We start from the raw sequence: 12361 nt of genomic DNA, 5'->3' as shown, positions 1-12361 counted from the left end.
GCATGTTTTTTTAAGGACACACTTCAGATTTCAACACCTCCTACCTCAGCGCAAGGCAGCTGATGTTAGACAGATAAATTAACAACCCTTGCACAAAGGTTGGAAAAAAGCAGAGCGCTGGGTTTTACAAGTGAAAATTGCCAATGAGTGTGCGTTTCACACTAGCGCCGCGTTAACGGCAATCGAAAAGTGTCCAGAAAGTAGTCTATTTTTAAAATGTTCTCCTCTTACCAACATACTCCTCCACATCCCTTACAGAGAAGCTGGAGGGGGGCAGCTTGAGACCTAGTCCATCCACTTTGGGAACGGTGATGGGGTAGCGGAAGCCCTGCTTCTCCAGGTACTTCTGTGTTACCTGATGGCCCTGCATCTGCACCATGATTTCATCTGCACTGCATCAAAGGAAAGAGGGGCATTTGTATTACGTTATTGGCTATCTACCTCAACTCATTTTACAGGATCTTGGCTCCTTCAGTACCTGGGAAAGGTCCTGTTCTGCAGCTCTCGTACAAACACAGAGGTCCCCGCTTGCACCGGCCTGCTGCCATCGTCAGGCTCTGTGTAGTCATGCCGGTGCCAGTTGTTACGGTTTTTCACTGGGAAGACAAGACAACGAGTTGTAAAACTCCTCAACCGTCAGAGTCAATGATCAAACAGAGTAGATACTACACCAAGTTTGCAGGGGTCTGAGGAACATAGAAGTCTTGCATTATGGATTTTCTCTATAAACCATTTCAGAAGATCATAAAGCCCACATTATCTCCAGCCGAACAAGGGCCATCTTCAATCTCAATTTGATGATTACACCATCATTCAATTACCCTAATGCGCCCGCCGTATGCTCTGTGAGGTCAGACGTCTACTGGAGAGCCAAATATTAAATCAACCGTGCTGGAGTAATACAGAGTGACAGAGTGTGTGGTGGTACTTACTCAAGGAGGGTCCGTGTTGGACATCACATTTGGGACAGTGGTAAACATCGATGTCCACAGCATGGTGCTCTTCCACTTGGACACAGCTGGAGAGGGAAGAGAACATTTTGATATTTAGACACAGTTTTATGAAATAAGCTGGTTCTCAACACACAACATATCTGTAGTAAATATAGTTTAAATGTAGGGAGTGATCCAACATCACCCTCCAATTAGAATGGTTTACCAAGAAAACCTTCCAAAAGGACTAATACGAGGTAAAAATTATCGATTTGTTATTGCCCATTTGAATCCATTATACAGGATGCGAACAGGTGACTGATGTTGACTTCAAGCTGACGTCTTCCTCCGAGTGACCTGACCATTGCACATAGCTCCTATTTATAGCCTAGTGGCCCATTGAGACAATGTAAAACAATTACAATGATAATAATAAGAGGAAGTGTGTCTCGTTAAATCAACAGGTCATGTCAAAATATACATAGACGATAGTTGGGTGTCTGTGAATCCGGAGACAAAACTACTGTTCCTAAATAACTGTTGCAAAATGTAAATACTACCCCTCATTCAAGAAGGGATCCAGCCAAGTGGTCAACCAACTAGGGTACACATCATCAGCCATCTGTAGTAGGCAGGGATAGAGAGGAATGGAAAGTCTCAAAGTTGCCTTTTTTAAACTTGTGAGCAGTTTTAAGCTTTAGGAATGCAGGGAATCCAAATCTAAGAGGGCTTTATCAAAATCACATAACGAAGCTATAAAAAGGTTTCAGTTCCCTTCCTTTCACATACAGAACATCATGCCATCCTGATCCATTTGTCAAATAAGGATATCATAATCCACAAGTCATTTTGACTACCTTAGCACCTGTTTTCTCAACTCTCAACTTCTCTCAAAGTTAACAACTTCAACCCCCTCAGTAAAGAGTGAGAACTAAAGATCTGTGTCACTCACTCAGCTGAGGTAGCCATTTCAAGCTTCTGCCTAGAACCCTTGGAAACTTTTCCACCTGCTCCACACTCCTTAATCCTCCACCCCCCCGCAGACAACTTTGTCAATCACTTTGAAAAAAAAAGGTTGACGACATCCACTACTCATTCACTCAGCCTATTGAGTCCACTGGTCTCACTCACACAGAACTACCCTACGCCTTGACCTCTTTCTCCCCTCTCTCTCCAGATGACATCCTACAACTAGTGAGGTCTGGCCATCCTGCCCACTCAACTCATCTGATGTCAAAAACTATAGACCTGTATCCCTTCTTTCTTTTCTTTCCAAAACACTTGAGCGTGCCGTCTCTGATCAACTTTCTCTTTATCTCTCTCAGAATAAATCTTCTTGACCCTTAACTTGGGTTGCACATTTGGGGGAATATTCAGGAGATGGAAACTTTCCGTGGGAATATATGCAAATTATTACTATTTAAATGTAGATGTTTCTTGCATTGGATATATTTAACATATCAGATGGAGACAGAAACATTAACCTTTTTTTTTTACCTTATCATAAGTAGACATAATTGCAAAGGATTAAATCCTTACAATAGAAATAAAAAAAAACGATTTAGTTACGAATTAAAGTTCAATTAAATGAGTTGACTCTTCACATGGGATGATTTCACTGAACAACAAAAGGGAATATTGAATGGATCTCCAATGATGCATCGCATCTCCCAAAAACGTTTTCAACAAATATCTGCAAAATGATAGTCTAGAAAGTAAAGCTTTGGTTGTCTTCCTCTCAGGCTTCCATGTCATCTCCCTGGACCTCCTCAATGTCCATCTCTTGAACATCAGACTCTGAGGCCTCATCTTCACTGTCACTTTCCAACCTTGAGGATGGTTCGTTGTCAGGCTCAAAAAGCCAAAATATTGCCCGGATGGCCACCAATATTTCAACCCTTGTATTGGTCAGCCTGTTGGGTGCTTTGGTGTGCGTGCTCCCAAACAAGGACCAGTTGCGATCTGAGGCGGCTGATGTTGGTGGGATTTGGAGGATAATGGAGGCAACAGGGGAAAGAGCCTCAGATACACAAAGTCCCTTCCACCAGGTGGTTGATGAGATATGTTGGCACGACTGCCATATTGCATCTCCATCCCAAAGCCCTTGCTTGGAAGTGTATTTCATCAGACTGCCAAGAACCTTGCCCTCATCCAGGCCAAGGTGGAGAGACACAGTAGTGATGACATCATAGGCCTTGTTGATCTCTGCACCAGACAGGATGCTCTTGCCAGCATACCTGGGGTCCAACATGTACACTGTGGCTTGTATGGGCTTCAGACAGAAGTCTTCATGCTTTTTGATGTATTTCAAATGGCAGTTTCCTCTGCTTGGAGCAACAGTGAAGTGGGCAGGGCAGTACGGATTTCTCCTCTTACATCTGCAAGCAGAGTCTGAACATCAGACAGGATGGCATTGTCTCCCTCAATCCATGCAATGGCTACTGCTATAGGTTTCAGGAGTTTCAGGCTGCTTACCACTCTCTCCCAAAATACATCATCCAGGAGGATCCTCTTGATGGGGCTGTCCATATCGGCAGACTCTGATATGGCCATTTCTTGGAGAGACTCCTTCACCTTCAGGAGACTGTCAAACATGTTGACAACACCACCCCAACGGGTGTTGCTGGGCAGCTTCAATGTGGTGCTCTTATTCTTCTCACTTTGCTTGGTGAGGTAGATTGCTGCTATAACTTGATGACCCTTCACATACCTAACCATTTCCTTGTCTCTCTTGTAGAGTGTATCCATTGTTTTCAGTGACATAATGTCCATGAGGAGCAGATTCAATGCATGGCAGCACAGCCAATGGGTGTGATGTAAGGGTAGGACTCCTCCACTTTAGACCAAGCAGCCTTCATGCTTGCAGCATTGTAGGTCACCAGTGCAAATACCTTCTCTGGTCCAAGGTCATTGATGACTGCCTTCAGCTCATCTGCAATGTAGAGACTGGTGTGTCTGTTGTCCCTTGTGTCTGTGCTCTTGTAGAATACTGGTTGAGGGGTGGAGATGTAGTTAATTATTCCTTGCCCATGAACATTCAACCACCCCATCAGAGATGATTGCAATACAGTCTGCTTTCTGTATGATTTGCTTGACCTTCACTTGAACTCTGTTGAACTCTGCAGCCAGCAAATAAGTAGATAAAGCATGTCTGGTTGGAGGGGTGTATGCTGGGCGAAGAACATTCAGAAATCTCTTCCAATACGCATTGCCTGTAAGCATCAGAGGTGAACCAGTTGCATACACAGCTCAAGCAAGACATTCATCAGCATCTCTGACTACGTTCCTCCATTGAGTCAAAACAACTTCTGATTCCAGGAAGACCATGAGCTGTCGCTATCGATAAGGTGTCTGATTCATCATTTTCACCTCGAATAGAAGTAGAGGGAATTTTGTCAGAGAAAGCCCAATACAATTGAAACTACATCTTTAGTCTACTTAGGAAAGATCATAATTCCTCCAATTCCTTTTCAACAAACGACTGACGCAATTTATCTGCTTATTTTACCAGCATTGCAGCAAGTAGACGCGAGAAAAATAGACTTGATTTATAATTTGATGAGCTGATGCTGTAGACACACACAGCCAGTCTGCTCTCTCATTCATCATGTGCATTTTAATTCCAGCGTGTACGTGTCCAAACATTTTTTATACAATACCAGTCAAAAGTTTGGAATCATTCAATGGTTTTTCTTTATTTTTACAGTTTTCTACATTGTAGAATAATCGTGAAGACAAAACTATGAACACATATGGAATCATGTAGTAGCCCCCCAAAAAAAGTGTTAAACAAATCAAAATATATTTTAGATTATTCAAAGTAGCCACCCTTTGCCATGACACCTTTGCACACTCTCGACATTCTCTCAACCAGCTTCCTGAGGTAATCAAAATGGAGTAGCAGTGGGATGTCTGTTTTGATTGTCTTGTCCTTTCCCTTGAATATATCGGTTTTCTTCGTATATATTTTTAATCTCATTTTCCATCTACGGACTGAACATACTCTCCTGCAACCCACCTCACCCAATGTGGTATGGATCGGCTATTTTTTACACTTTAGAACCAGAACCCCTAGCTACTAGCTAGTAGTCAGTTAGCCACTGCTAGCGGTCATCACCGTTAACTTGGACATCTGCCAGCCTCAGCCCAGGCAACTCCAACCAGCCTGCACAGCTCAATATCAACCCAGAGCATATCGGACTGCTCTACCACATTTACATTTATGTCATTTAGCAGACGCTCTTATCCAGAGCGACTTACAAAATACCACATCTCCGGATTCCCACCACAACCTCTGAACCTTTACTCCGGATGATCGCAGCTAGTTAGCTGCTATCCAAATGGCTACTCCTGGCTAACATCTCTGTCCTGAAGCAAGCACCAGTTAGCCTGGAGCTAGCCTTGAACTAGGCCCATCTCCTGGCTAGCCGAAGAGATCCATCAAGCAATTCCTGGGCTTCAATTACCTCTTTTGCCAATTGGCCTGGACCCTTTGCTGCCGACACAGAGCCCCGCCAATCCATCACGACTGGTCTACCGACGTAACCGTCTGAGGGAGTTTCTGTCCCGAAGCAAGCACCAGTTAGCCTAGAGCTAGCCTCGAGCTTGGCCCATCTCCCAGCTAGGCGAAGAAATCCATCAGATAATTCCTGGGCTTCAATACCTCTTGACAATTGGCCTGGACCCTTTGCTGCCGACACAGAGCCCCGCCAATCCATCACGACTGGTCTACCGACGTAACCGTCTGAGGGAGTTTCTGTCCCGAAGCAAGCACCAGTTAGCCTAGAGCTAGCCTCGAGCTTGGCCCATCTCCCAGCTAGGCGAAGAAATCCATCAGATAATTCCTGGGCTTCAATACCTCTTGACAATTGGCCTGGACCCCTTGCTGCCGACACGGAGCCCCGCCGATCCATCACGACTGGTCTGCCGACATAACCGTCCGAGGGGTTTTCAACAGGCTCTCCCGTTGCGACGTCCCCGAGGCCCATCTGCTAGCCCCGGCCTGCTAGCTGTCTGAATCACCGTGCTCCCAGCACGCCTAGCTACTCACTGGACCCTATGATCACTCGGCTACACATGCCTCTCCCTAATGTCAATATGCCTTGTCCATTGGTGTTTTGGTTAGTAATTTTTATCTTATTTCCCTGTAGAGCCTCCAGCCCGGCTAAATATGCCTTAGCTAGCCCTTATGTTCCACCCCCAAAACATGTGGTGACCGCACCTGGCTTAAATGGTGCCTCTAGAGACAAAACCTCTCTCATCATCACTCAATGCCTAGGCTTACCTACACTGTACTCACATCCTACCATACCCTTCCTTTTCTGTACATTATGCCTTGAATCAATTATTCCACGCCCAGAAACCTGCACCTTTTACTCTCGGTTCCGAACGCACTAGACAACCATTTTTTTTTAGCCTCTAGCCGTACTCGTATCCTACTCCTCCTCTGTTCCCCAGGTGATGTAGAGGTTAACCCAGGCCCTGCAGCCCCCAGCATCACTCCCATTCCCCAGGCGCTCTCATTTGTTGACTTCTGTAACCGTAAAAGCATTGGTTTCATGCATGTTAACATTAGAAGCCTCCTCCCAAAGTTTGTTTTATTCACTGCTTTAGCACACTCCGCCAACCCAGATGTCCTAGCCGATGTCCTGCTACCTGTAGCACAAATTCAAAAAAGTTTTGGGACACTAAAGTCCATGGAGAATAAGAGCACATCCTCCCAGATGCCCACTGCACTGAGGATAGGAAACAGTGTCACCACCAATAAATCTACAACAATTTCAATAAGCATTTTTCCACGGCTGGCCATGCTTTCCACCTGGCTTCCCCTACCCCGGCCAACATCTCAGCACCCCCTGCAGCAACTTGCTCCCCGCTTCTCCTTCACCCAAATCCAGACAGCTGATGTTCTGAAAGAACAGCAAAATCTGGATCCCTACAAATCAGCTGGGCTAGACAATCTGGACCCTCTCTTTCTAAAATTATCCGCCGAAATTGTTGCAACCCCTATTACTAGCCTATTCAACCTCTTTCGTATCGTCTGAGATCCCCAAAAACTGGAAAGCCGCCGCGGTCATCCCCCTCTTCAAAGGGGGAGACACTCTAGACCCAAACTGTTACAGACCTATATCCATCCTGCCCTTCTAAAATCTTCAAAAGCCAAGTTAATAAACAGATCACTGACCATTTCGATTCCCACCGAAACTTCTCCACTATGCAATCTGGTTTCCGAGCTGGTCATGGGTGCACCTCAGCCACGCTCAAGGTCCTAAACGATATCATAAGCGCCATCAATAAAAGACAGTACTGTGCAGCCATCTTCATCGACCTGGCCAAGGCTTTCGACTCTGTCAATCACTGCATTCTTAAAATCGGCAGACTCAATAGCCTTGGCTTCTCAAATGACTGCCTCGCCTGGTTCACCAACTACTTCTCAGATTGCATTCAGTGTGTCAAATCGGAGGGCCTGTTGTCCAGACCTCTGGCAGTCTGTGGCGGTGCCACAGGGTTCAATTCTCGGGCCGACTGTTTTCTCTGTATACATCAATGATGTCGCTCTTGCTGCTGGTGATTCTCTGATCCACCTCTACGCAGATGACACCATTCTGTATACATCTGGCCCTTCTTTGGACACTGTGCTAACAAACCTCCAAACAAGCTTCAACGCCAACTTTACTTAAATGCTAGTAAAACTAAGTGCATGCTCTTCAACCGATTGCTGCCCGCACCCTCCAGCCCGACCAGCATTCCTACTCTTCTGACCTAGAATAATGTGGACAACTACAAATACCTAGGTGTCTGGTTAGACTGTAAACTCTCCTTCCAGACTCACATCAAGCATCTCCAATCCAAAATTAAATCTAGAATCGGCTTCCTATTTCGCAACAAAGCATCCTTCACTCATGCTGCCAAACATACCCTCGTAAAACTGACTATCCTACCAATCCTTGACTTCAGCAATGTCATTTACAAAATATCCCCCAACACTCTACTCAGCAAACTGGATGTAGTCTATCACAGTGCCATCCGTTTTATCACCAAAGCCCCATATACTACCCACCACTGCGACTTGTATGCTCTCGTTGGCTGGCCCTCGCTACATATCCGTCGCCAAACCCATTGGCTCCAGGTCATCTATAAGTCTTTGCTAGGTAAAGCACCGCCTTATCTCACCTCACTGGTCACCATAGCAACACTCACCCGTAGCACGCGCTCCAGCAGGTATATTTCACTTGTCATCCCCAAAGCCAACACTTCCTTTGGCTGCCTTTCCTTCCAGTTCTCTGCTGCCAATGACTGGAACGAATTGCAAAAATCACTGAAGCTGGGGTCTTATATCTCCCTCTCTAACTTTAAGCAACAGCTGGCAGAGCAGCTTACCGATCACTGTACCTGTACACAGCCAGCCAATCTGTAAATAGCACACGACTACCTCATCCCCATATTATTACTTACCCTCTTGCGCTTTTGCACCCCAGTATCTCTACTTGCACATCATCATCTGCACATCTATCACTCCAGTATCAATGCTAAATTGTAGTTATTTGCACCTCTAGGGCCTATTTATTGCCTACCTCCCTACTCTTCTACATTTGCACACACTGTACATAGGAAAATCTCTTTTTCTTTTGTGTTATTGACTGTACGTTTGTTTATGTGTAGCTCTGTTGTTGTTTTTGGTCGCACTGCTTTGCTTTATCTTGGCTAGGTCGTCGTTGTAAATGAGAACTTGTTCTCAACTGGCCTACCTGGTTCAATAAAGGTGAAATAAAAATAAAATCACCTGGAATGCATTTCAATTAACAGGTGTGCCTTGTTAAAAGTTCATTGTGGAATTTATTTCCTCCAAGTGCAGTCGCAAAAATCAGCAAACGCTATGATGAAACTGGCTCTCATGAGGAACACTACAGGAAATGAAGACCCAGAGTTACTTCTGCTGCAGAGGATAAGTTCATTAGAAATTGCAGCCCAAATAAATGCTTCAGAGTTCAAGTAACAAACATCAACTGTTCAGAGGAGACTGAAAACAGGCCTTCATGGGTCGGATTTCTGCAAAGAAACCACTACTAAAGGATACCAATAAGAAGAAACAATAATCTTGGGCCACGAAACACGAGCAATGGACATTAGACCGGTGTAAATATGTCCTGTGGTCTGATGAGTCCAAATTTGAGATTTTTTGTTCCAACCCAGTGTCTTTGTGAGATGCAGAGTAGGTGAACAGATGATCTCCACATGAGTGGTTCCCACCGTGAAGCATGGAGGTGGTGGTGTGATGGTGTGCGGGTGCTTTGCTGGTGACACTGTCAGTGATTTATTTAGAATTCAAGGCACACTTAACCAGCATGGCTACCACAGCATTCTGCAGCGATACGCCATCCCATCTGGTTTGCGCTTAGTGGGACTGTCATTTGTTTTTCAACAGGACAATGACCCAAAGGCTGTGTAAGGGCTATTTGACAAAGGAGAGTGATTGAGGGATGCATCAGATGAACTGGCCTCCACAATAACCAGACCTCAACCCAATTGAGATGGTTTAGGATGAGTTGAACCACAAAGTGAAGGAAAAGCAGCCAACAAGTGCTCAGCATGTGGGAACTCCTTCAAGATTGTTGGAAAAGCAATCCTCATGAAGCTGGTTGAGAGAATGCCAAGAGTGTGCAAAGCTGTCATCAAGGCAAAGGGTGGCTACTTTGAAGAATCTAAAACATATTTTGATTTGTTTAACACTTTGTTTACTACATGATTCCATATGTGTTATTTCATAATTTTGATGTCTTCACTATTATTCTACAATGTAGAAAATAGTAAAAATAAAATAAAAACTCTTGAATGAGTAGGTGTGTCCAAACTTTTGACTGGTACTATAGATTTTTACAGACAGAATGATGAAAAAAGTATTTATCCACAATTTGCTCAGGACAAGTCTGGTCCTGTAGTGTCTTAACAAAATATTTACGCTGACTTCATCCAGTGTCCACAATAACTGATTTGCGTGATATACAAATATGTTCATATTTAATGAGACGACATCACCTCATTTGCATATTTAGTTAAATATTTCAGAATTAAAAAAAATTACAAAATAGTAATTTGTGTCTACATTCAGCTGGTAAAAGTTGATTGTGATATGACTATGGGGGGGGGGGGGGGTGACGACTATGAGGGCGTAGGGGTGTAGTACCTGGCCTTAAGAGATAGTCTGCCAGTCTCTTGATGACAACACCACTGATTTGTCAGCTTATTTCACCTAAAGAGTCCACATCTTCAGGACATAGCCCCACTGAAAACCGGGTAACTAATCACACGTTATTGAGAATGTCTGGCTCTGAGAGACGGTCCGGAACTGACTACAAACCACACACCCTCTCCCTACGTCATGACTGCAGTCGTGCATTGGAACAGTGGGCCCTGTATTATCACACACTGCTACTTCCACTCACTATTACTGAGTGTGAAGGACACAGAGCTAATAACGACTCACAGCTCCCTTTGTTGCAGAGCAGGCTAATGATGAAACAACCACCCTCTCAGGAAACACATTACTCACCAGGCAACCCGGTAATTATGTCAGAGTAGGCTTAGGCCTAACCTACAAGAAGTGAAACAGAACAAATCAAAATAGTAAGGAGAAGAAGAAATTAAGCGCAACTACAGACAACCGTACTCAACATCATTTCAGGCTCACCTCCAACCCGAGCCAGTGACGTTCTTCTGTTACTAGGCTATACCATTCTGCCTTTGTTTTCATCTCCTCTTCAGATATGGAGTGAATGATGCAACTTTCTCAGTGATGTCATGCAGCTCACTCCTGTGGCTAGGAGTCTCTAGCCTAGCGAAAGGAAGCCAAACAGCTAGATCACCACCACCTCACTGAGAGCGACTAATCAGTGAGCTTACAGAGGCAGACAAAGAATGGAGCATGATGGGAGCAATGAACATGTGATGGGGATCCAGAGGTGAGCTCCGTTCTTTCCTGGTGCCGTGGTTACCCCCAGTCTCTCCCGTTCATTAAAATGAAAGGTAGCAAAAACGTAACCACATGTAACATATGGATTCGCATTAGCATACACATCAAAAGGCCCAATGCAAAGTTAAAACCTCACTTTTCTATTTTTCGAGTCATTAAATAAAACATTTTGAGGGGCGACGTGTCAGAGGACCCAGCCAGTCAGTCTATTCCCTACAATGTACTCCAACATATCTTCAAAATGTATCACTTCAAATGAAACCAAATTGTGTGTCTTCGTGACTACTGGTTTCAATGAAATATTCTGCCAACTTTATATTTTATGAATTTACCATTACAAATTAGCTTGCAAAGTTGCTAGCCAAATAACGTTAGCCCTATTAACCCTACTACGTTAGCACTGCATGAGTCAGCCAGCGGCTTTCAACACCTAGCTAGCTAGCTAATTTACAGCTTTAATAGTGAATTGAGCCACATTAAAGTAAACCAAAGTTTTGGAGATAGATAATGTCACCTAATCAGTTATATGCATTATCTTAGCCAACAAGCTAGCCAGCCATCTAACATCAACTATTTCAGTCTGCTAACTAGCCTAGCCAGCCAACCACCACAATCAGCATAAGTAGCAAGCCAGAGCCAAACATTGTTAACAGCTTGAGACCAACTAGCATAGGCAGGAATCCACAGAACACAACTAAAACAAATCGAGCTGATCAAAAGCAAGGAGACAGCAGAGACTTACAGATTGACAGCTGGGGCCCATCAGATGTTAAAAGAGTGGCTGAGTTACTAACGCGAGAGCCAGGAAGAGAGGTGCTTCAGGATGTAGAGGCCATTTCACCGGGCCGAGGGAAAGTCGTGAGGGTAATCAAGAGATATAGCGAGGAAAATCCAATGTAGATCGATTCCAGAGGCAATAGTCCAGATGTGGCAGAGGGCACAGGAGATGAGGGGAACATTCAACAAGCCGGCGATCGAAGGAAGGTGGAACAGGCAGGTGGAAATGATCACAACAGCAAAGTCCAGACTCAGCTGTGAGTCAACTAGCACTAACCCAAGTTTGAAAAGGTTACACAACTCCGTTAGTCTACTTCACAGAGAACAGGCCGAAAAGTTGACGAAACAAATAGAAGGACAAAAAAAAACTATGAACTGTCATGACGTTGCCCTGTGGGTTGACGTTGCCCCCTACCTACCTAACCCTACCCAGGCTGCTGTGGTCAGAAGGCGGTCATAAATTCCAAAGGGAATGTCCTGCCTCACAGGCCACAGTTGAGACAGAATGGTTTCATAGAGACAAAGGAATTGTTCCACCTCACCGGACAGGGGAACCGAACGACATTTATGTTCTGGAGAAGGTATAAAAGATCGGTGAAGAATCCAGCTACGAACTGGTCCGCTTGGTACAATTTTGTGAAACTCAGAGACAATATGGCCATATTATCATACTAAGGTTTAT

General features: G+C 44.5%; 1 protein-coding gene across 3 annotated transcripts in view; it reads right to left on the bottom strand.

The window, feature by feature from the left end:
* Positions 1–12361, bottom strand: part of kdm7ab (lysine (K)-specific demethylase 7Ab) — a 46608-nt gene that overhangs the window by 14385 nt on the left and 19862 nt on the right. For 2 of the 3 annotated variants that reach the window (XM_029696887.1, XM_029696886.1), the window contains exons 2-4: positions 933–1018; positions 479–596; positions 232–392 (exon numbers count right to left, since the gene is read on the bottom strand). In XM_029696887.1, coding sequence (XP_029552747.1) covers positions 232–392; positions 479–596; positions 933–1018 — 365 coding nt within the window. The remainder of the gene's footprint in view (positions 1–231; positions 393–478; positions 597–932; positions 1019–12361) is intronic. The other variant, XM_029696888.1, reaches the window with a different exon arrangement.

The sequence above is a fragment of the Salmo trutta genome, chromosome 17 (assembly GCF_901001165.1).
Source record: "Salmo trutta chromosome 17, fSalTru1.1, whole genome shotgun sequence".
Taxonomy (NCBI): Eukaryota; Metazoa; Chordata; class Actinopteri; order Salmoniformes; family Salmonidae; genus Salmo; species Salmo trutta.
Note: the sequence above shows the minus strand (reverse complement) of the source record. Positions and strands in the feature narration are given on the sequence as shown.